General features: G+C 45.6%; 4 protein-coding genes across 9 annotated transcripts in view; all 4 read left to right on the forward strand.

Moving 5' to 3' along the window:
* Positions 1-178: 178 nt before the first annotated feature.
* mov10l1 (Mov10 like RNA helicase 1) lies at positions 179-7,409 on the forward strand. 5 transcript variants are annotated; one of them, XM_088378838.1, is made up of 27 exons: positions 179-198; positions 705-823; positions 888-1,075; positions 1,280-1,439; positions 1,515-1,627; positions 1,713-1,900; positions 1,999-2,139; positions 2,277-2,546; positions 2,613-2,813; positions 3,056-3,170; positions 3,254-3,431; positions 3,505-3,575; positions 3,763-3,854; positions 3,922-3,977; positions 4,034-4,125; positions 4,206-4,272; positions 4,342-4,523; positions 4,632-4,778; positions 4,833-4,954; positions 5,026-5,125; positions 5,209-5,355; positions 5,444-5,617; positions 5,690-5,839; positions 6,006-6,113; positions 6,203-6,343; positions 6,452-6,543; positions 7,268-7,409. In XM_088378838.1, the coding sequence occupies exons 2-27, from the start codon at positions 736-738 to the stop codon at positions 7,293-7,295; spliced, it is 3,411 nt and encodes a 1,136-aa protein (XP_088234964.1). In that variant the 5' UTR covers positions 179-198; positions 705-735; the 3' UTR covers positions 7,296-7,409. The 5 variants fall into 5 exon arrangements, with proteins under 5 accessions (XP_088234964.1, XP_088234965.1, XP_088234962.1 ...); XM_088378839.1 differs by lacking the exon at positions 179-198 and adding an exon at positions 340-515 and having other exon boundaries at positions 702-823; positions 4,209-4,272; XM_088378836.1 differs by lacking the exon at positions 179-198 and adding an exon at positions 341-515 and having other exon boundaries at positions 702-823.
* A 1,956-nt stretch (positions 7,410-9,365) lies between these two features.
* szl (sizzled) lies at positions 9,366-10,774 on the forward strand. The gene is made up of 4 exons (XM_088379308.1): positions 9,366-9,758; positions 9,840-10,006; positions 10,172-10,264; positions 10,383-10,774. Exons 1-4 carry the CDS (start codon positions 9,481-9,483, stop codon positions 10,694-10,696), a joined length of 852 nt encoding a protein of 283 aa, XP_088235434.1. The 5' UTR covers positions 9,366-9,480; the 3' UTR covers positions 10,697-10,774.
* An 827-nt stretch (positions 10,775-11,601) lies between these two features.
* Positions 11,602-12,733, forward strand: LOC148396831 (prolactin-like). Its single transcript, XM_088379285.1, has 4 exons — positions 11,602-11,775; positions 11,844-11,945; positions 12,007-12,210; positions 12,423-12,733. The coding sequence occupies exons 1-4, from the start codon at positions 11,617-11,619 to the stop codon at positions 12,624-12,626; spliced, it is 669 nt and encodes a 222-aa protein (XP_088235411.1). The 5' UTR covers positions 11,602-11,616; the 3' UTR covers positions 12,627-12,733.
* A 765-nt stretch (positions 12,734-13,498) lies between these two features.
* Positions 13,499-23,780, forward strand: part of nell2a (neural EGFL like 2a) — a 46,807-nt gene continuing 36,525 nt past the window's right edge. Inside the window, exons 1-4 of one of the 2 annotated variants that reach the window (XM_088378959.1) lie at positions 13,499-13,712; positions 15,445-15,936; positions 16,064-16,192; positions 23,187-23,337. In XM_088378959.1, the coding sequence (XP_088235085.1) occupies positions 15,885-15,936; positions 16,064-16,192; positions 23,187-23,337 (332 nt within the window). In that variant the 5' untranslated portion in view covers positions 13,499-13,712; positions 15,445-15,884. Of the gene's footprint in view, positions 13,713-15,441; positions 15,937-16,063; positions 16,193-23,186; positions 23,338-23,780 lie in introns of those variants that run through there. The other variant, XM_088378960.1, reaches the window with a different exon arrangement.

Raw genomic sequence — 23,780 nt, forward strand, 5'->3', positions numbered from 1 at the left:
TTTTCCAAATAAAGTAAGATAGTGATAAATAGGTTTGTCCCAATACTCGTGCCACTATGGAGCGAATATATTATTGGATCATATTAACAGCTACACAGCCTTAGCATGCTAGTTTGCATTAGCCAAAAAAGGCAGGTTCGGTGGTCACGTGTTCCTGCTTGCTAGCTAAAAGCTGCTCGACCTCTCTGTAATCGTTTCGTAAGTATTATTATTATTATTATTATTATTATTATTATTATTATTATTATTATTATTATTATTGTGTGAATTTAAATTTTAAATAACTTCAGTTGGACTGCAATTTAACAATAATGCTAGTACAGAAAGGCTAGGCGGGTTTTAGGGTGAGCCCACTGCCCCTCCCCTCGCCATAAATCGACATACCTGTCCTTCATCCTCACGCTTGAGAAGAATAGTGCAAGTCCGACATCGAACTTTTTATGCTGTCGACTCCTCATATAATTAATTCATCGTGTGTAAAGATCGCCGTTTAAAGCCCAACAATCACTATTTCGGTAGGTCATTATTCAGGCGTCCCGGAATTGAGCGCTTTCGTTGCAATCCAAATTAGCCGAATTTAGCTAATGCTAATTTTAACACAACAGGTGCTACATTTCTTTTATTAGCATACCTGAGCGAAAAGGGGAGAACTTTTCATTTTCGTGCTCAGAATATTTTGACTACAACCTTCTCCCCCCCAGCAGGTTTTCGTCAACTTGAGTCAGTTTAGCCAAAATGCTCTCAACCGTGAGGTGCATGTTGTCCAAACTGGTCTCCCCGTTGTGGAGTGCAGTAGAAGTGGAGGCTGAAGTCGGCTCAGCGGGTAAATAACTTCAATTTTCTCAAGCCATATTGTCCTAGCCTGTTCCAATTGCTTTGCTACGCAGACTCTAAAGTCATTCGCCACCTTACCGACGGCGTGGTGACCCAGCTGGGCCTGGACCACGGCCTCATCGACGATTCCATCTACTTTACGAGTGGCGTGGTGTTGGGTGGGGTGCCGATTAAAGTGGGGGACGCGGTGAGCTGCATTGCCGTGGGAGATGGCGCCCAAGGTGGATGGAAGGCCCTCAGGGTGAGCAGCACTCATGTCAACATGTACAAGATTTAATTTGGATGCAGAGGTGGAAAAAGTACTCTTTAAAAATAAGTCATTATCTTTGTATGTACCAGGCCTATTCTATATCAATGTCGTTTTAATTTATAAGAAAAAAAATGACATTTTATATCCGTACAAACTCAGATGCCATATTGACCTTGACCTTTTTAAATTGCATAGGTTGAGAAGAGTTCCGATGCGTGGGATGCTGCAGACGGGACGACTTTGGAGGACGACTGCGCTCAACTGCGCCCTCTCATCGGCACCGTCACGTCATTTGACGGCCAGTGCGGCTACATCAACAAGAATACTTCCTTTTCAAGCTCCAATTTATGCGAAGGTACTTGCTAAAGTTGTGACGTGAAAAGGTTTTTAAAAAAAGTTTTGTTCAAAATGAAGACACTCCTATCTTTAGGTTACGAGGCCATGACGGGAGATTGGGTCCAAGTCGAATATTTCATCAATCCCAACGAGTGGACCAGCCAGGCTCATTCCGTTGCCCCTTTGCGCTATTCCCGTCTCAATCGGGTATCTTCCTCCTTGACATGTCAGATTAATTGTTTCGTGTAGGTTTGAAAGAACCGTGTTTCATCGTCCCTCGTGATGTGTGCAGGTTTGCGTGACTAGCGTGTATGCTAATAAGGGTGTGGTTGATGAGAGAGTATTCTTCTGCTTGGACTCCCTGCTGCTGCCTGGCTCCTACAAGCCCTCGCTGGGCCACCTGGTCAACTTGGTAATGATGGAGAGCAACCAGTCCATCTACCGCTGGAGAGCTCTGTGCATGGCGCCGTGCACTCAGGGGTACGAAGCAAGCTACTTCTCCTGTACGTCTACTTTAAACTCCATGCATTGCTCAGTTGATTGAAAATTGATTTTTTTTTTTTTTTTTTTGGTTGCAGTCTGACGCCGACTCTGACTGACGTGCCCGCAGCGACACTGGAGAGCTTAATGGAAAACAAAGGAGGCCTGGATGTAACTTGTTATGGCCAGTTTGGAGATTTGATCGTGGGAGAGTATTGTACACTGACGATATGGATACAGTAAGTGAGAAAAATAAGGAGGGGATTGATATTAACAGAAAACATTCATCCACTTTTCAAAGCCGTACACACTCAAAGTCACAGATAGTGCAGATGGCGACCAGTGGTCTTTAATCCTCTTCCTGCTTTCCGAACAGGAACAAAAGCTCAGAGACACACCGACTCAAGTGCTGCGATTTTGCCGGCTGGGATTCAGAAGAACAGTTCTGTCTGGATCCAGGCGTGACGGCACAGAAAGAGCCACCCAGGCACGACTCCGCTTCGGCTCCCGCGGAAGAGCGAGGAAGTCGAGATGAGGAGGCGGACGGCAAGGAGACAAAGCGTTCTTTCGGTTTGAGAAGAGAAGAGAGAGAGGCAGATCTTCCTCCGGGAGAACGACTGTCTGTTGTTGTGGGATGCCGAGCAAAGTAAGTTGGGCGGAAACTTTTGAAATAGCCCAGAGAGCTGGAAATTACACAAGCTTGGATTTACAGGAGCCTGGGAAGCTGCTCCGAGATGCTCTTGCTGCATTTCTCCTCGTTCGTCATCGGGAGGCGCCTGCAAGTGACGGTGCGCAGCGAGGACGAGAAGCTGCTACTCCCCCGCGCGCCCTACGCCCCCGCCGAAGCCAAGCCGGTCCCGGTGGCACCTTCTCGCGTCATCACTCTGACCACTCCGAAAGACGTCGCACTCAGGTAGCAAAGTTTTTGAAAAAGGCAGTTCAAATCCTCCCGGAAATTAGAGTGAAAGACGGAACAGTGAAAAGCTCTTCCAATAGATGGCAGTAGTTTAACTTTATTTTTGTTGCGCCATTGGTTAGCGCTAATTGCAAAAGCAGGGCCGACTGTAATTAATCTTCATAAGGTCCTAAAATGACTGAAGGCCTCTGCTTCAAACTGTGGTCTTTGTTTACGTGATGGAACTTTCCTTCCTCCAGGCTTCCCATCCGCCGTCTGCCGTGCTTCTTACCTTTCTACGACGTGCCGCAGGCTTTGAGAGACTGCGCGGCCGGGCAGAAAGACGTCCTGGTCGTCCAGCCCTGCTTAGGAGAGGTTAGAATTCCGGTTACGTCGTGAACGTTTACACTGGCTGGAATTATTATTATTTTTTAACTCCTGTGTGGTTTTTTTACCAGGTGCTGTCCGTCTCCAACGCACAGGCCCGTTTTTCTACTCTGCTGTGGCTGGAGGAGCTTCAACACGAGAGGGAGATGTCAGAATTCACCATCCAAGGAGCACTGCTCAGGAAAGGAGCCGTCTATCTTCACCTGGAGGTCCTCGGCTTGGCCGAGGGGAGGCCTAATCTCAATTTAGGCCAGTCATAAATGATGCGAAACGTCACGTTTGTGCCTAAAACGTCTTGCCGAGCCATTTCGCTGCTTTACAGGTGACAGAATTGTGTTGAAGAGTCCACAGAGCGACGGCGTCGTGATGGAGTATGTAAGCTGTGTTGCCGAGGTAAAATGCCTCCAGTGGTGCCTTGATTTTAGTTTTGCCACTTAGGCTTCAAGCGCTCTATAAATATTCCTAAATTGAGTACAACGCAGTGCTTTTTTTTTTTCTTCATCAAAGAATGTTTTTTTTTTTGCGTTCTGGGATTTAAATACATTCAAATTAAGAAAATAAGGTCTATTTCAAATGCTAGATCAACGACGAGGACGTGAGTCTGAAAGTCAACTCGGAATTCCATCACGGCTACCTCGGCGAACCGCTGGATGTGGAGTTCTGCTACAACAGGTGAGATCATGTTTAGCATCTCACTTATTCCATGACCTCCCTCTCCTGCGCTCTCCCCGTTCACCAGAGTGACCATGAGGCGCTGTCACCATGCAGTTGAGCAGATCAAGCCTTTTATGGAAAGTAAGTGCACGGGCATTCTTCCTACTGCAAGTGGTTACCTTACCATCGTTGTGTAGTTTTCTTCCCCTCTCGAGTTAATTCTCAGACCCCTCTGTGGACCGCGAAATGGTTAGATGAAGACGACCGAAACACATTGGATGGAAATGAGGTAAAAAAAAATTAACCCACTTGGTCGTAACGTCAAGAAAACGAGGTGTTTGATTCCTAAGAATGTTCATGTTTTATCAGCAGGTCGTAAATGGCTGGTTACCAAACATGATAGTCGATACGGAGTCAAAAGGCACACAAACTAAAGGTTTGCCGTGATGCTTCTTCCCCTGTCAGTGTTTACATCATATCCCAAAATATGCATGTTCATTTCCAGATGGCACCGAGCCGTCCAAGCCCGCCCCCAGCCGGGGCCGATTTTTCAACCTCGACCTTAACCCCGCTCAGAGGGAGGCGGTGAAGAGAATCCTGGCCGCAGAATGCCGTCCCACACCTTACGTGCTTTTTGGACCTCCCGGTACCGGGAAGACTATCACCATTATCGAGGCCATACTGCAGGTGAGGACAAGAAAAATGAGAGAAGAAATTCTCCCACAAAGTCAACCTTGGATAGGGCTGTGCTAGTAATTGAAATTTAGTCGGACTGTCCAATTCTTCCACTTGCAGGTGTACCACTTTCTCCCCAGCAGCCGCATCCTCGTGTGCACGCCCTCCAATAGCGCAGCCGACCTTATTTGCGTCCGCCTGCATGACAGCGGTCTCATGCACGCTGCAAGCCTGGCCCGTGTCAATGCTTCCTATAGGCAGGAGAAGGTACGGACTGGCCTCGTAACCAATGCCATGTTCTAATATTTATGACTCCGGCAGTACATCCCCGATGTGTTGAGGCAGTACTCCAAGGCTGGCGAGGACCTCAGTCATGCCTCTTTCCACCGCATCGTGGTCAGCACCTGCTCCAGCGCCGGCTTGTTCTTCAATCTCGGACTCCAGTGAGTCTTCTTCAACCCACAGTTTCACATCAGTGACTTTTTTATATATATATATTTTTTGTCACCCTCAGAGTGGGACATTTTACTCACGTGTTCCTGGATGAGGCAGGCCAGGCAACAGAACCGGAATCCCTGATCCCCCTCAGCCTCGTTTCAGAACGGGATGGACAGGTGAGCTCTTATTGAACATGTTTTTGCGTTCCTCTGCCAGATGAATTTTCTCTCAATTGATTTTTCATGTGTGACGGGCTCAGATAGTATTGGCCGGAGACCCTTGCCAGCTGGGGCCATTAGTGAAATCCAAGATGGCCTCCGCCTTCGGCCTGGGCCTGTCCATGCTGGAGCGGCTCATGGCCAATCCGCTTTATGCCAAACACGAGTGGGGATACAACCCAAATCTAGTGGGTGCACTCGTCGCTAACTTTTATTTTTATGAAGTAAAACAAATATCGGTGTCAAAGAATACGATGTTGTGGGAAAAACCTCCAGGTGACAAAGCTGATTTACAACTACCGATCTCACGAGGCCTTGCTCGCGTTGCCCTCCAAGATGTTCTACCACGGAGAACTGTGCGCCAAAGCCCCCAAAGCTGTCGTAGACTCCCTCTGCCACTGGAAAACTCTTCCCAAAAAAGGCTTTCCTCTCCTCTTTCATGGCATCCGGGTGAGTGCGTTGAAACATCTAAATGTGCATCACATCTTTTTCTTTTTTTGTAACACAGATGCTCTCCTCTAGGGAAAAGAAATGAGGGAAGGCAACAACCCGTCTTGGTTCAACCCAGCAGAGGCTGTGCAGGTTATGTTGTATTGCTGCCAGATGACCAAAAAACTCTACAACCCCATTGTTGCCAGTCAGATCGGAATCATCGCCCCCTACAGGAAACAAGTAACACTGCAATCTGTAGCATAGTAGGCCTAAGTGTTCATCAAAAAACGACATGAATGTTTGTCCTAAAAATAACATTTAATATTGGATATTTAAAATGGTTTTAAAAACAACCTTTGATTGAATGCACATCTATTAAGAAAAAAAAAATAATCCTGTTTTCCAGAGCGAGAAGATCCGCGTCCTCCTGGGTAAGGTGGGCCTCTCCGACATCAAAGTGGGCTCCGTGGAAGAGTTCCAAGGGCAAGAATTTCTCGTTATCATCATGTCGACGGTAGGCCCAAACGGTTCGGCTGAAAGATTTCTTCTGTGGTCAAATTTCACTGCATTACACATCGTATTTCCTCCCTGTGCGTGCGATAGGTGCGCTCCAACGAATTGGCATTGAGCGACGACCTGCAGAGTGCCCTGGGCTTTCTGACCAACCCAAAGCGCTTCAACGTGGCCATCACTCGCGCCAAAGCCTTGTTGGTCATCATCGGAAACCCCCACATTCTCGTTAGGGTGAGTACTCAGACCCAAAACAAACAAAACATTAAATTTGCAACTAGGCCTGCTCTTTATTCAAATCATTTAAATGTATGTTTATTTTTTTTTTTGCCTGCACCCCAGGATACATGCTTCAGGGCACTCCTTCACTATTGTTTCACCAATGGAGCATATCTGGGCTGCGACCCCCCTCCTTCCATAAGAGACTCAAGCATGTAAACGTGTTTCATCCTATTAAATTCCACACGATTACTATTATTATGATGTCATTATCGATAGTAAGCAGTTCAACCTTGAACAGAATCACACGCACATGTTTAACAAACAGGACGTAATACGGCCACACTGAAATGACCCCTGAGAAGGTAAATGTTATGAGAGTAAAGTTGGGATAGTAGGGAGATTTTTTTTTTGAATAAAAAATAAATAGATTGATTATATTTGACCATATCACACTTTTTTTGTAGTTGGACTGGTCCTGCAATTTAAAATTAAAGCTCAGACTGGCATCAAAAATCCTTGTTCCTAATCAGTTGGTGACTGCTTATGTTGCATTACCTCTACTGGCCAGAAGGTGGCCACAACAAGGATTCAAAACAATACTTAATTTTCAGTTGTCTTGGTTTAATGTAAGCTAACTACTTTTCAAATTTTGCGAGTCAATACATTGTGGCATTAGGGGAAAAAATGCTATGTTTGTACGTTCAAACATATTTAAACTTATGTAGTAAAAATATTGTTTTGAATGTAAAATACTTTTATTCCATATTGTTGAACTTCACACTTCCACAGAAATGTAACATTGCAAATTCTGTCAAAAATACTCTCCCAAGATTGAAATTAATTTCGCAATCATTTCTCAGTCCTCCTTGTCGTTGCCTACAGTAATATTTGAGTATTTTAATATTGTTAACTAAAACTCCATCTTTGTGTCAACAGAACTGACTCGAGTCACAGCGCTGCATGACAGACGTTAAACTCCTTCCTTCCTGTTGACCGAGTGAGTGACTCCGACTTTTGCTTTTCCGTGAGAGCGCCATAGACGCTCAGATGCTTCAAATAAAAATATGACGTCGATGTACCACGCGCGCCGCTCTGTCTTTATTAAGTCCACGCACTTGACCGTGCGGAAGAATTGGCCATTACGCATCCGTTTGCGTCAATCGCCGAACCACCGCAGGACGTCATCTCTTTGGAGCGCAATTGAAACGTCAGATGATATCACGTGGCTTCTTGTAATTAAAATACTGCTTCTTACTTTAGTGGAGTCTGCCAAGCAGAGGTGGATTTTTTTTTTTTTTGGTCATTTGGGCGTCTCGGCCCGGCGGCGTCTGCTCTCGAGGCAGGCTCCCGGAGACTGGATGTGACAATTGAGTGTGAGTGACAGTCTGCACCTTCACTGTCAGTCCTGCTGGAGCCCAAAAGGGGAGGGAGGGAGGGGGGGATCAATTTGTTAAGTTATAGAGTCTCTTATATGTTGGGAGGAGACAGCTTTTATGTGAGCTCCCAAATACCACCTTAGTCTTTTCTTCCACAACTGACCCCCGACTTTGATGTGGCTTTCTTGGCCGAAATGGGGGGGGGCGGGTTAGAGCATGTAGAGGGGACGTGGAGGAATTGATGTCAAGCCTGACAAATTTTGTATACAAAGTACATTTACTTGCCTAATATGCGACATTCATTTTCAAACTTGCTTATTTAATCCATTTATAATGAAATAAAATAATGACGTTAGGTCAAGCTAATGGATGTGATTTTCTTTACGCCCAAAATTACAAGTTCATTCTTTTGAAATGACAACTAATTTGGACTGACCCCTAATAAAGCAACTTGTTTCTCCTTCAGTCGTGAAATATTTTTCACCTAAAATAACTTATAGATAGATAGATAGCTCAATAGATAGATCAATCGATCGTTATTGTCATTGTCACATGTACAACGAAATTAAAAGTGCCAACCGATCAGTGCATCTGCTAAAATTAGAATAAATAAAAATTTTCATTGAACTAACATAGTTGGAAAACTACATTTCTTATATTTTGTAATCCTATTTGATGCTCTTAAAACAGCAACTTGAGCTGGTCATTTTACAACTTGAATTAAAATGGCGTCTTATTTAAAACATGTATAATGACACATTACTGTTTTCATTAGAATACATACTCGCGTCGATTTTTTTCAAATCTGTAATATTCCTTGAAGAAACCATGAGTGATCAACTAATTTATAGTATTTCATTTTCACCAGCATTCTGCAAGTTTTTCTTCTTGAGTGCAGCAGTGCATTAGCGAGACAGACAGGGTGTCTACATGGCAGCCATTAGGCCCAACAACACACCCCTGCTGGGCTGCCGGCAGGGGGAACGTGTTAAATACGTGGAGCCATTGTGCTCCCAAATTGGTCTGTGTGACTAATTACCCAGTTAGCCCCCTTCTGACGGGCCGAGCTGGAACCGGCCGCCCAGTCATCGGCAGGGGCTGTAAAAGGGCGGCGGCAGACGGGCGGCGCTAGTCCGCTTTTAACAGGGGGGGCTCAAATTAAAAGTCAAGTCCGAATCAGTGGCGGGTGCAGGGGATAGAGTCCGGCGGAGAGTCCTGAAAAAGCCCAGAGGCATCTAGAGACAGACGACATCAAACCAAAGCCAAAATGCTCTATTGTCATTCTATTGATGGATCACAAGGACAAAGTCAACACGGCTCATCCGACATTTTGTAATGCAATTTCACATTGGTCTTGTGTGTGTATAAATATATATACGTTGACATTTAGGTTTTCCCACTGTTCGTTTTGGTGCATACTTTTCCATTTTGAAATGGAAGTTCACATTTGTTAGCTGATAAATTTGCAGGTCAGGTTTTTTTATGTGAGATGAGCAACAAATGAAAGGAATTGAGCGGTGTGCCCACACGCTCCTTCTTTCAACTCCATGAAAGCTGGGTCATTGTGTTCCCCGGCTTCACACACGGGGGGGCCACCCTAACCCTACGCCCCCCCCCTCTGTCTGCAGCCATGACAAAAAAGCCGTTGTCTCCAAACACATCGTCTCGGCGTCTTTGATAGCTACGTGATAAGAGACTTAGAGACTGACGGGGTCGGCTCTCGCGGTGTATATAAAGCGGCCGGCGGCTTCCTCCGCCACATCCGCTCTCGACATGGCTACGCTCCTCTTCCTCGCCGCGACTCTCCTGGCCCCGCTGGAGGCCTTCGACTTGGGCCAGTCCACCCGATGCGTGACCATCCCCAACCAGATGAAGGTGTGTCAAGACGTGGGCTACTCTGAGATGCGGCTGCCCAACTTCTTGGGCCACAGTAACCTGGAGGGTGAAGTGGTACCCCGCTCTGAAGACTGGAGGCCCCTGCTGCAGACGGGCTGCCACCCTCAAGCTCAGGCCTTCCTCTGCTCCCTCATCGCTCCCGTCTGTCTTGACACGTAAGTTCCTTTTCTTCCTCGACTTCACATTGGGCGGCCTCGCTTGGGTTTAACAGTACGGCGCTTATTTCCCGCCTTCAGGTTCATCCAGCCCTGTCGGAGTCTGTGCGTGGCTGTGAGGGAGAGCTGTGCCCCCGTGCTGGCCTGCCAGGGGCACCCTTGGCCCCAAGCGCTTGACTGTGATCGCTTCCCAACCGAAGAAGACATGTGCCTGTCTCCGCACGCCAAGTTCGGCCATTTTCCTAAAGGTAAATACCACGCGTGTATTTATTTTGGAATTTTCAAATAAAAAAAATGATTAATGAAAACTCTAATATTTTTTTTCATTGCAGCTCAGATTTTGAGTGTCGTTGACTGTTGGTTCTTTATTGTCTATTAATTGATCAAATCATTTTTATTTTATTCACTTGCAGACTTACCCAAAGCAACTTGTCAAAATTGTCCCATGGTGGAAGAAGCTCCAGCTATGAGAACCGTCCTGGATGCTTTTTGCCAGCATGACTTTGGTAAAAATCAGAAGCCATTTATATTTATTTATTTATTTTATTTATTTTATTTCCAGGCAAATTATTATTATTAACATAATAATACAGATTATTAATCCCCCCTCCTCCTCCTCCGCAGCTGTTACAGCAAAATTTCACCACCGCCGCCGCCTCCTGACGGGCGAGCCCGCGTTTGAGGTCGAAGGCCGTGTTGAGTTCATCCGCCAGGGCCCGCTGCTGCCCTACGACACCCACCACCTGCTGCACCAGTGGCTGCTCATCAACCTGGGCTGCGCCAACACGCTGGCGCGACCCGGACGCTCGCAGCTCTACGTCCTGACCGGCTCCGTACGGCCCGACGGCACCCTCGCTATCGCCCGCCTCTTCCCCTGGCACAAAAAGGACGCCAACATCGCCGGGGCCACACGCAAGTGGAAGCATCACAGATGTTGAGCGTAAATCTTCACATGGAGCGTTTAGAGGGGAGAGGGTTCTCTGCTCCTATAGCACACTGTATTAGAATGCACTCCAACCTGTACATATGTATACTCAAGATTTTATTTTCTATTTAAAAAGGAAAACAATAAACTATTAGATACTGTTTGGCAATTGGACTCATTTTCAACAGCACCTTCAATATCGCTAAAGTGCGCACTTCTAACTCAAATGTGGCAGACTAACCAATCACATTCAAACTTGTAAAATTATTACCATAAAAAATTCTGTGGTTCTACTAGGATTTTCTTGACATTTCTTTCTAGCTGGTACCAGATTTTGTGCTGATAACTGGCGGAGCTAGAGGGGGAACTGCAAGGGCACTTCCTCCCCCAGGTGCCAGTACATATGATTGACTTTTAGGTATTTTTGGGGGTTTAAAAAAAATTGGCACCCTAAGGAAAATAACCCTAGCTCCGCCAGTGGTGCTGATACTATTTGGAATTGTTCATTATTCCCTCCCCTGACTAAGGCCCCAGTTCAAGCGGAAGAAAAAAGCATGATGCTGTCAACAGCGTGCCGTAAGTATGCATCTACCTTGTCTGTCATCGAGCTAATATAAAAAAAAAAATGATCTAAGCTTAACCCTAATGCCCTTTGCAGTCCAGTAGACAAATTGGCTGTGGTTGTCGTTGATTTACCGCTTGAGTCCGCAAATACATAAGCGAGTCACATGACGTTTTATGTTTAAACGAGTGTATAAATTAGTTTGTCTCATCAGCGTCGTCATTGCACCGAGCCGCCTCGTTGGCCGAACCGAGTCCTTGAGAAGACAAAACAGTGGAGCCATGACAAAAGGTACGATTCATTCATTCACACGATCGGGAATGTGGATACTAAATTTTATTTTCCTGTCCTCTCTAGTTTCTTTTACCGTGATGATGCTGACCCAGATTTTCCTCAGCGTGGCCAGCGCTCCGATGTGTGCCTACGGACAAGCCGGGTGCCCCCTCCCCACCTTGGCTGACCTCTTCGAACGCATCATGCAACAGTCGTCCAGGATGCACGGCATCTCCGCTGACCTCCACTCGCAATCTGTGAGTGACTTTCCTCTCTCATCACATTCCGTACACGACTCTCATAAAAGTTTCGCTCCCTCTAACAGGACCACTACTTGCTTCCCAGCCGCAACATGCTCGGAAAGTGGAAATGTCACACGCATGATATCCTGACACCGGCTGACAAACAGAATGCAAAAAGTCTGGATGTGAGTATTGGTACGCCTGATTAAAAATATTCCACCAATAAAAGCTGAATCGTGTGTACAGAGAGAGAAGCTGACCGAGGTGATCCTGAGGCTGCTGGGGGCCTGGGGGGACCCCTTGTCGCAGCTGCACCAGAGCATGCGCAAGGACCGAAACCGCAACAAGAACCGTGAGCAGGATTTAATCCGCTTGAACTTCAACAAGGCTCTGGAGATGAGTGACGTGATGCAAGAGCTGAGGGTTGGAGTCTTGAAAATGGCAGAGAAGGTGAGCGATGGATCAGATTCCATTGGTGGTGTACCTCATGGTTTATTGTCCCTGTAAATAATAAATCATATTTGTATGATGAACCTGAATATGGCTAAATAAAATAAAAGTATACACATAATGTTTTGAAATAATCATGACCTAGTGGATCTTGATTAATACTCATAATTTGGAGTAAAATTCCTCCCGTCCCATCCTTCTCCTGCCTTTAGATGAAGCTCCAGGGTGTGCTCAGTAACACACTTGCTTCCATCCACCCTGAGATGCATTCTTCCACCTTTGCCTTCTACAAAAGAGAAGGTCCGACCTCGCTGGACCACAACGACTTGCTCTACTGCCTCCGCCGAGACTCAGACAAGGTCAAAAATTACCTGCGCATCTTGCAGTGCTCCTCGCTGCCGGGACTGGACTGTTAAAGTCACATATTGCCGTTCCTCGTCTGTAAGTTTAGCCTGCTGACAACAGCGGTTGTTTTTTCTTAGCAATGTAGTGAAAAGCTTGAAAAAAAATGCAATATGAATTATGTAAGCTAGTGTTTTGCAATAATGAAATTCATTAGAACTCAAACTTCCTGCTATTGAGTGTTTGTTTTGTAATTTTGCTTCATCAACCCTCCGTGCACTTGCACCAGCACATTAAATACACTATATTTGCAAAGAAATTAGAAACAGCTCACAAAATGTTATGGAGTAGGTCATTCTCAGTACACAGGCTCCCTCTAGTATTTAGTTTGCAAAATCACTTAAATTAATGTTCCAACTGGAATGGTTCAGTGGCTTTCAGAGTTCATTGTGTTGATTAGGGTTTTATTGTATTTCACAAGAATAATATATATATTATTCAAAGAATAATATATATATTATAATCTATAGATTTGCATTTATTATTTTAGAACGGGTTATATGTAAGCCCAGTGTTATTGTTCAAACTGAGCATATATATGGACAGTGACCTACAATAATATTTATTTTATATACATTTTAGAAATAAAATGTATGGACTTTCAGCGGCTTGTAGATGACGTTTCCGGTGAAGTGGACGATACCACTCCTCGTTTAGGGGTGGCAAAGAAAATAAATATTCTAATTTCGATAATTGTTTTCTTTTGAAGCTCATATTTACAAAATAATCCTTAATATGTTTTAATTTTTTAATGTTCGAGAATAAATATTCTTATCGTATAGCGATTAAAAGCACGCGAGGGAAAACTTGTTCCTCACACCCCTTCGTCTCTTCAATTCAAAAAGGTAAAAGGTGTTTTTATTTTTTATTTGATTCATCATTTTATATTTTATGGTGGACTGATTTATTTTGGCAGTCACGTAACATGTTTATTATTGCATGGTTCCTATGTTAATATTTATTATATAGTATGATATCATACTATTTTATCTATTTCATTTAATACGCAACGCAGGCAGTACAAATTGACGGCCATTACGCTCCAAAGGGGGAAGAAGTATCTCTCCGTTGAATCGCTGCTGATGTAGGCCACAACAAAGGTAAATACGATATAACATTAACATACGCTATAATAAGTTAAGCAGTCTTCAAAAATTGTCCCAATTAGGCACTTAATGACTCACAGTTAGCCAACTGTAAGTCATTAAGTGCCTAAGTCAGCCAACTGTAAGTCGCCGTCTATCACACAAGATGGCGCTGTGGGAACAAAAACATCCGAGTACTATAGTAATGTTAATAGTTAAAGTCCATAATGATAATTTACAATACATTTATGCAGCAATTTTCATTGACATGATGTAAAAGTAACTATTTCTTCTGGGTTAAGTGAAATGAACTGTACTTTGCTTGAGGAAGTGTGCTGTAATGCAGGGGTCAACAAAATGGCTTTGGACTAATCTCTCCCCGTGAAGCAGTTCTTTGTTTAAAAAAATGTTGGCAACCCCTGTACTAGTGTGTGTGTGTGTGCTCCTCAAGAGTAAAGGTTTGTGCTCTTATTACTTTTCTATCTGGGCTGGGGACTTGTTCATATTTTCCCCATGGCTCGACAGGAAATGACAACTTGTGGGCAATACAAAGTAATTACATTTCCTGGGTGGACCGAGAAGAAACGTTATTGTATTAATAATGTATAGAGTCCAGGGGGGTGCACATAAATGCAAGATGCAGCAGATTCTTCTCCTTTTATCATCATCTATTTTTAAAACGCAGTGATCACAGAACATGTTGTTGGCATGAGTGTAGACATTGTGGAGCGGGATGGAGATCCAAATGCTGATACGTTGGGTTGTTCTAAAGGGGACAAAAGCTGAGCACAGGAAGGGATCTGGAACCCTCCCCAGAATCGCTTGACAAGCTACTTCAACATGGCCAACACAGCCAACAAAAGTCTTTCCAAGTCATTCAGGGATTGGCTGAAGTGTGTTGTCAATTTAGGATTGCGTTATAGAGGAGCATTTTTGTTCTTGTCCATCTGGCAGAGAATGCTGGGCAGAAGAGAAAAGCGTGTTTCCTCACGAGAAACTTCACAAGGGCTCTTTCAAAAAAGTAAGTCTTCCCATGGTCGAGGAGGATGCAATTTTAACACTGACTGAAGTAATATTCAAAGCTCTAAAAAAAGAAGTTCACAATGGGTGTCACAGGGAGCCGAGCAGCCCATTTTAATCTACTTCATTGCCATGTGTCAAAAAGACAAAGCTCAGCTGACAGCGGATGACGATGATGACTTGTCAAAGAACAAAAGTGATGATGGGATCTCTTAAGCATGCAAAATGTGACTTTGCGCTCAGTCAGGTTCTTTCAAAGAGGAGGAAAGGTAATTCATTTTCGATAGCGTTTATGCTCTGAAGGGGTCTCGGGTGAGCTTAGCCCGGCTGACTTCAGGCTAGGCTGGCGTTCACCCTGGATTAGTCGCTAGGCAATCGCAGGGCTGACAAAAAACATTCACACTCACCGACAAGACATAATATGAAAAGAGCAAGTGTACGATATTCCTTCCTTCCTTCCTTCCTTTCTTCCTTCCTTCCTTCCTTCCTTCCTTGATGATGATTAAAAAAAAAAACAAATACCAAATGCGCCTTCCCCCCCAAAAAATTCTAAAAAGATGTTGATAAACATTCAAAATGCAAAAAAAATAAAATACAAAAAAAGTAAAATCTGCTAATATGCAACTTCGCGGGTGTAGAACCGCCCTGTAAACGCTTGCGTGAGTTTTATATTGTCCCACCACGAGAGAGCGCAGTTCCCCCACTCTCCTCTTCTTCTTCCAAGCAGGACAGGGGGAGTTCTCCGGCCCTCCCTCCCTCCCTCCCTCCCTCTCCTCTCCTCTCTCCCCTCCACCCTGGGCGGCAGCGGTAGCAGCAGCTCCCTCTCCTCCTTCCTCCCGTGCCGCGGCAGGACCGTCTGTTGAGCTGGTGAAAGAAGGCAAGCGTCACGTTTCCTTTTGTGCATCCTCCGCGCATCCACCTGTGCCCCCCTCCCTCGGACCGCGCTCATGGAGCAGATCCGCACATCCTACATGGAGTAATAATAACATCAACGGACTTCCATCTTTGTTATTTTTTTTGGACCGCCTCCTCATCGCCGGGGATGTAAAGTTTAGATAATGCCCTGGCTCAGCATCCTGGATTGCTAATATTCTGAGCATCAAACTCAATCTGTCAAAAGTGGACAAAAATATGGACTAATTTTTCTTTTCAACCATAACATTCACCATGGGATTGTTACAGCTATTTCTGGTTGTCTGCATATTGTGCGCCTCCTCAGGTAAGGACCTTGCCATGGCTGATCCATCCATGTTGCTTCACATCATTAATTCATATGTTGTTTTGATGCAAGAATGACTACATCCACCCCCCCCCGACTATTGACAATTTGTATCTCTGCAAATTAGTGCAAGGTTTGGGGGTCGACCCAGCTCTGCGCATCAGCGTGTTGGATGAACTCCTCGCCGGAGATGGATTTGATGGAGTTACTCAGGTCCAAGGCTTCCATAGAGAATCCAGAGCGTTCCACTTTCAAGGTATGGTAACTCCGCAAATTGTTATTTTGAAAGGTTGCTGCCCTTTATTCACTTTAACCTAATGTCACACCCCCAGCTTGCATATTATTTACCGTTTTGAAAGGGGGGGTTGCGTAGTCGGGTTGGGTTGAGAGTGAGGAACATGCCCCCCCCCAAGTAGAAGTCACCCATTAGTGAGTGATGTGGTGCAGTGTGTGCAATGTGTGAACAGTTGCGTAAACGTGTGTGTTCTATATTACTCGCCAAAGCGCATCATATAAAAAGTAAACAGTGAATATTTCTTCAAAAAAAGAAGCCAAGTGTGCTTGCTTCAAACTGTTCGGTGCCACTCAAAATGAAGTTTACCGCTAAAAAACATCTTTTGCTAGCTTAATGCTAACACACGACACATAAAGCCATAGATGGGCTAGCGAAGCTAGCATTGACACGGGGCAACGCAAGTGAACGCGATGACATGACATTACGAGCGATTTCTAATTTTGCCTCAAAATGCAAAACGTTCGTGGATTCAGTCGATCCGATCTGTGTAAAGTGGTTTTTCTTTGTCAGTTGTTCTTCAGACAAATTTTGCTGCATGTGTCGCTCCACTATGAGCTCCAGCTGCTTAGGATTCAAATGCAAATCGGGATTGGCCGACCTTGGAGGATGTCGATACTCTTCTTCATTATGACATAATCACCGTGTGCGTTGGATTGTAATATCCCTGCAAGGCCAGCATCATCCATCACTAAAAATCCAGGTTGATAAAAAAGAAATAAAAAAAAGTCAGGATGCACAGAGCAGCGTTGATGAAAACCTCCTCGGTTGATCTATTGAGACCATGATGAGATTCATCACGAGGAGGACAAAGCTCTCTGTCAAAAAAAGCAGCCAGAAGAACAGAAAAATTCCTTTAGGCTTTCGGAGCCGTGCCAACGTTCACGAAGAATCTGTCCACCCAATGAGAATGCTGTTTCGGGACGTTTATTTTTTTTTCCTCTTTTTCTGGCTGATATCTTCCAATCTGCTGCCGTTGAACAAGCGAGCCGCCCCAGCCGTCGGCCTGTTTGATATCGTCTTTGGAGACTCAAAACAATCATCACAAGTGCTCTGTCCACATGGGTAGTGAGTGGGGGGGTGGTGCAGATGGAGAACAAAAAAGAAAATGTATTGATATCCCTCATGGCTGTTCACCAAAAGCTGCTCATCTTCTACACTTGTTTTTTTTATTCTCATTTATTCTAATTTTCTCTCTCTGCCCTCACCAAGCACACAGCCAGACACGAGAAAGGTGGCGTTTTATTTATGGCAGACATTCGGGATGTCTTGCGTTTCGTTTAATGGGGTGAGGGGGAGGCCCGCGTTTGTGTTTGAGATAGAAATAGACACGCCGAGCGAGCGAGCGGGACGGGACGTGAAGAAGGAAGAAAGCAGGAGAGAAAGGGATGGAAGGGAGGAAGGAAGCGCCGTCTGGCAGCTGTGCTGATTCAACATGTATGGATGTTGGAGACGGGCGGCCGGCACCGGCAGACGGGCCCGCGGTGACATTCCCGCGCTCATTAGATTGCAGGCAGAATATTTTCATTGCTATGCCCTGTGACGCCTGCCTGCTGCCCGCCTCAGGGGAAGGCCTTGGTCTTCTGACCGGGAGGCGGGAGGAGGCAAAAAGAGGACACACAGGATAAAAAAAAAAAAAAAATAGTAGATTTTTCTGCGGTGTCCATTTACTCACTTGCAGAGTACCGGGTGTCTCCATGGGTTAAAGCGGCCCCATGTCTGCGCTCTGAATGGCCCCTTATTTAATTCTTTAAAAAGTTGTAATGCCACTATTTGCCACTAGATGGCAGACATCAAGCAATTGCACTTGCACAGGATGCTAGCCAATTGTAGGCCTCATAATCTTTGGCAGATTTCGAATGAAATCAAACATGCTGTCTGAGTAATACAAACAATTTGTGTTTATTTTAGTAAAAAAAAAAAAAATGTGCAGAATGAGCTCTTGCACTATATGTTGGGGGTTGGCGGGCTTATGGTAGGTGCTCCAATCGGGTTTCATTCCATTTATGTGGATGGGACACCTGACGATTAATCGGGTCACGGCATCTATTAGAGCGGACTAACAAGATTTAATGCCGTGACTCAATTAGAGGTAAGGCATTTATTACGACGCTGGCATCCTATCGATTTTTTATTTGAGTTGCACTCCATTCATTTCTGCAAAGTGTATCCAGTATATATACTGCCGTAGCGTGTTGCTTTGTTTTAGCATCTGTAGGTCAAATGCACAAGTGTGTGTGTGTGGGTGGGGGTGGGGAGGGCAGTTGTTGAGCGCACCCCTGTATGAAGTAGCTGTCAGGGGCCAGGGCATAGCTGGACCTCAGGGATGGGCATCACGGAGCAAACCCCTCCGGCCGCCACCCACGGCCATCCGATGCTAGCTTATAGAAAATGATCCCAACATTAGCACTTCTCCTCCTCCCCCACTCGCCGTTTAATATGAGGAAAAAAAAAAAAAAAGCACAGGAGCCACACCCAGCTGCGCCACCCTTCCCCCCACAGTCCACACTCTTATTAACTCCTCTCTGGCTGCAAGCGTGCCGACCAAACTCATTCAAGGTGCAAACATCACAAGAGCATCTTTTTTTTTTTTTGTTGCCGTTGTCAAGGCTCCTCTGTAGTTGCCTCTCAGAGTATGTGTGTGCGTGAGCGCGCGTGTCCCTGACAGCATTCATTCTGAAGTGCTGCAGAAAGGAAGAGACAAATTTGTAATAAAAAGCCCAGTGTGTGTGTGTGTGTTTTGCAAACACTCCATTCTTCCACTCCTACGAGGAATGCGTTTGCAAAATATAATTCGATAGAAATGTCGTGGTAAGGTGTTTTATTTTTTTTAGGTAGCCGTAGAATCCTATCGATATTTTTTGTAGGTTTGTAAGCTTTGAAAGGGCCATGTGACCTTCTCTGTGTTGCAGCAAGTCCACGTTGACACTCTCCTAATGGTTGCTAATTGTCTTGGAAAGGAGCCTTAGCCAAAACGTGTATGTACCTATTTTTACCATGTTCTTGTATGGGCTCTTTTAAAAGTGCAATCGACAACTAATCGATTATCAAATGAATCGACAACTATTTTGATAATCGCTTTGAGACTTTGTTTAAGGCTAAACTGTCAATCTACATCTAATCTAATTCATTGATTAATTGAAAAATAATTGACCCATGAATCGATTAATTGACACATGAATCGATTCATAAACTAATGGTTAGTAGTAGCGGCAATTCAAATCAGATATTTGGCTTGGTTGAAAGAAAGCCACCAAAAGTCGCCATTGAGCGATGATCCGACGCCTCAACTGCTCAGGGCGGGGTTTGTCGTTGTTCTCTTTGTTCGGTCGCTCCACAAGTTAGCCGGCCAACCTTTCCAAACTGCTCAGTGACATTCCGCCCAACACCCCGAGGTCAAAGTCTGTTTAGCCGGCTGCCCCCTCGAGGCGAGCCTAATCAAGCATTCCGGCCACCGCTGTGCGGCGGCATTATTTCCATCCTCCCGGGGCGGTCGTGCATCTGGCCCGCCGCCGCCGCGTTGAGCTTTGTGCGTTCCGCATATGTGAATGTCAAGCGAGGCCGTCATCGAGGAAAGCGAAGGCGAGGATTGCGCGGGAATTGCTGGCTTAAGCCATCCTGGAGGTGCCCTTGGTTGTGTTTTGTGTTCGTTCCAAGAGAGCGGCGGCGGCGGCGGCGGCGGCGGCGGCACAGCAGGGCAGGTCCGTCAAATGCAGATCGCCCCGGAAACGGTCACCGTGGCCTCTGGGCTCGCCCTGATCCCTGCCCACACCTTGCATGCGTGTTGACGCAAATGAACGGTTTGGAGTAGTTGATCATTACTCTAAGCCCTCTGGAGAGATGTTCTCTCGTCGAACCCTCCTACTCACATCCTCGTCTTTCGCTCAGCCCGACACATAAAACATGTGGTCGGAAATGTACGCTGTTATTTTTAGAATGGATGCCATTACACAATAAAGACTACACTCCGCCGCCTTCATCATCGTAATACGCTAGCTGTCCGCTGCCGTTCGGACCGCCGTGTTTACGCTGACCCCTCTCGGCCTTTTTAAGTGCATTTTGCGGCTCGCTGACTCTTCGCCGGATGTGAACGAGGTCAATGCATCAAAGTCGTGGGAGTTGGTCTTTAAAATTGGCGGTGGTAAAATAAAACCGTTAAGAAGTATTGGAGTTGTGACGTTGACCAAATGATACTTTCTTTTCTTGCGCTACTATTTTGAAAAGTGTTTTCATACTTTCTTGATATTATTTTATACATAGATCACGTGATTATGTGATGATTATGATTTATTATTATGATTTTTATATAATCTGAATTATCCGAAGGAAACGCTTCTCATAACCTCTGCCAAGTCTAAACAATCAGGACAAAAACAAAAGTTTGCTTTGTTAGCGGGCTACTTCCTGGTCGATGGAGAATTGCAGAATGATTCTGTAGAATTGGTTTGACTGATCAATGGAAATCAATTCCAATTTCACCTTCATCCAAAACTATTAGTAAGCCCAAGGGTTTTTGTAGTCATCGGGTTTTAAAAAGCAGGCGTGAATGAACATAAATTTAAAGTTTGTGCTGGCATAAAAGCTTCTTTTTAGCTCCCAAAAAAAAAAGCTAAGCGGGGGATTCTCTTCTGCTCTCTTTAGTACAAAGCCCCCGCGCTGTAAATAGCGGTCGAGGCGGCAGCAATGTGTGAGAAAGGGATTGTTGCAAAGCCCCCCCCCGATGTATCTGGACTCTCAAGCTATGCTGCGGGGCACCTGTTCCAAATGCAAAATGAGCCAGCCTATGTGTGAGGATGTCGAAACGGGGAGGCGCAGGTACTGAGCACCAAGTAAGACCACATCGGATCGGGCCAGATTACAAGTGTAGAGGACGGATGGAAATTGCTTCCAGAGTGTAACCCATTAAAGCGCCCTAAAAACGTACGATTAGGCCGGAAAAGTCTCCAGCGAGATCGAGACTACGGGCTAGCCCGCTTGTCCCTATCGTGCGATCTAATCGTAGCGGTTCTTCTACCGCTCCGCAGGAGGGCTGTAAAAAGCAGGTGGCTGCTCCGTTTCAGCTCCTGCCAATAGATAAACGATCAGGCCGAGCGGCCGTAGCGACTGAACCGACGGCTCGACTGTACATCAAGATGGATGAGGCTTCCCTTCATCACCCCTCGTCAGGCCCGCAAAATGATTTCGAGATTGGATCGCCGAGGAGGAGGCGAAAGCAATCACAATCGGTAATTTATGTAGAACAATGCCTTCCTTCCCATCCGTTTCTCGTAGCGCTTGTCCCCGTTCGGGGTCAAAGTCACGGCTGACTCAGGGAGGAAAGCAACGGCGAAATACATGGCGGACTCCTCGGCCAGTCAATCACGGAGCAACAGAGATTAGCTGATTGATCGCGATGAGCTTTGTGAACCGCGGCGGCGCTACGTTAGCAATTACGTCCCCGTGACCGTCATCCATTAGCTTATGATTCCAGGCACGATGCCCGGATACGGCGGCGCGGGGTCAACGACTTCCCCCTTCCGTGTTATTTCTTTACGAGCGCGTGGCGTCGCCGCAACCGATTCCTTCGTTTCACTCTCATCGCTCAAAGCCGATGAAAAGTGACCCCGTTACGTCCCGTTTGAGGCAAGGCCCCCTCCCGCGTTCCTACTCAACCTGCTGATGAGAGGCATCCACTCATAGATCAAAGGCTCGTGGCTGCCAAGTTGGGGCGCCGCCCAATGCTAGCGCCCCCCCCCCCGCCCTCCATGTGGACCCGCCCCAACACCTGCTCCCACTGCGCTTGTTCCTCTCATGTCGGCGTACGCTCACTTGACCCCTGCGACCCCCCCGAAAGGCTTTTTTTTTCGAGATATCGACAGGAACTATTTGTCATCAATTTTACGGATTAGCGTGAATAGCGGTCATTTGCATTTAGCTTTTATGCGGGATCTGCCGACGCGGCAGATTCAAAGGTCAAAGTCCCGTCGCAGTAACCGGACCATCTGCCCTGATTTAGCCGACGACACCGAGCTGGCAACATAAAACGATGGCCGCCGAGAAGTCCGGTTTGATTTTTATGAGCTAATCAGTTGATAGCTTTGTAAACGTTACTTCATCAGAAAAAAAGCACTTTTATTGAAGATTGTTTTATTGGATCGAACGGAATTGGATCACTGGGAGACAATTGAACAAAATTAGGATTGAGATGAAACTGCATCGTATCGGATAAAAAAGCGATTCTGGTATTCACCGCGTTGTGTTTTTCTGTCGTGTTAATCAAGTGCGAATAAAGATTCCACGCAAGCTTCCTGGTGCGCCCAAGAGTCTCGCATGCATCTCGTGGCTGGAAGCCAAGGCGTTGACGTGATGGCTTCTGAGAAACGTCATCATTTATTGATGTCTCCATTAAAGTAGCAGAGAAGTCGGAATAGATTTGGGCAAGCAGAACAAAAGCTGAAGAACCACAACCTCGTCGACTTCTTCTTCTTTCTGTCGCTTTTCCAAGCCAATGCGTTGTGTGATCAACAGAATCAAGTCATTTTTAAATACAAATATTTTCATGAAACCAGTTGGGGATTATTCACATTGATTTTTCATTTATGAATTCAGATTCTTCCTCAGTCACAATCAAGAGCGTGTCAAATATTCATGGCTCGCAAAATCCTCACACAAATGCATTCGTTGGCATACCTCGAAAAAACGTCAAACCATTTCTCATCAGGCGGGAAATATATTTGAGCAACGCTTTGTTACGTGTCAAAAGCAATGAGATATTTTTCCATAATTACTTTTTTCTTTTGGCTAAATAATGAATGAAGGGCATTAAGTTTGAATACAGTCAAGGCTGCCGAGAGTTTCGAGTGAGTCACGCACGCTCCGTTTGAGTCGCTGGAACAAATCAGCCGGAACGTTCAAATCATGCATTGTATTTTGAATTTGTCCAAATGGAAGATTTCAATATTTTTCTTTCCTAACTTAGGTTCTTCCAGGGAAGTGAAAGCCGCCGCTGACCTCTCGCAGCAAATCGTCCGCAAACTGAAAGGCAAGAACGAGTTCAGCGTGCTGGTGACCCTCAAACAAGAACGTCTCAACTCGGGGGTCATCCTCTCTGTCCATCAGTCGGAAAACAGGTCGGCTATTTATCTGTCAAACGGAATCGCCGCCAAAAACACCGCCGAGTCAGCGCAATCGCTTTCCGAATTGATTGAAGCTTTAATATCTTCATTTGCCAGTCCCTTTTTTTTTTCGATGTTTTACAAGGCGAGGCGGGTAAACAGAACAAATCATCCCGTGCGCTAATGTATTATTCACAGTCCATCAACGCGGAACCCGTAATCGTGCGCGGGAAACTGATGAGAAGGTAGCAGGAGTTAGGGGCCCGATTTCCCATTAGCTGAAGCTAGCTGACCCGTTGAACGATCACATAACACTTTGTACATTAAAGTCAGTCCTGAGAAAAAGAGACCACGCCGGGACGGTAATGACTTTCTTCGCCCGCCGATTAGCCCGCCTGGGAAAATTTACATGCGGCAAAGCGGGGCGCTCGCTTTTGAACGCGTGGCGGTGACTAATT

The sequence above is a fragment of the Syngnathus floridae genome, chromosome 6 (assembly GCF_059516105.1).
Source record: "Syngnathus floridae isolate MCC-2025c chromosome 6, RoL_Sflo_1.0, whole genome shotgun sequence".
NCBI lineage: Eukaryota > Metazoa > Chordata > Actinopteri > Syngnathiformes > Syngnathidae > Syngnathus > Syngnathus floridae.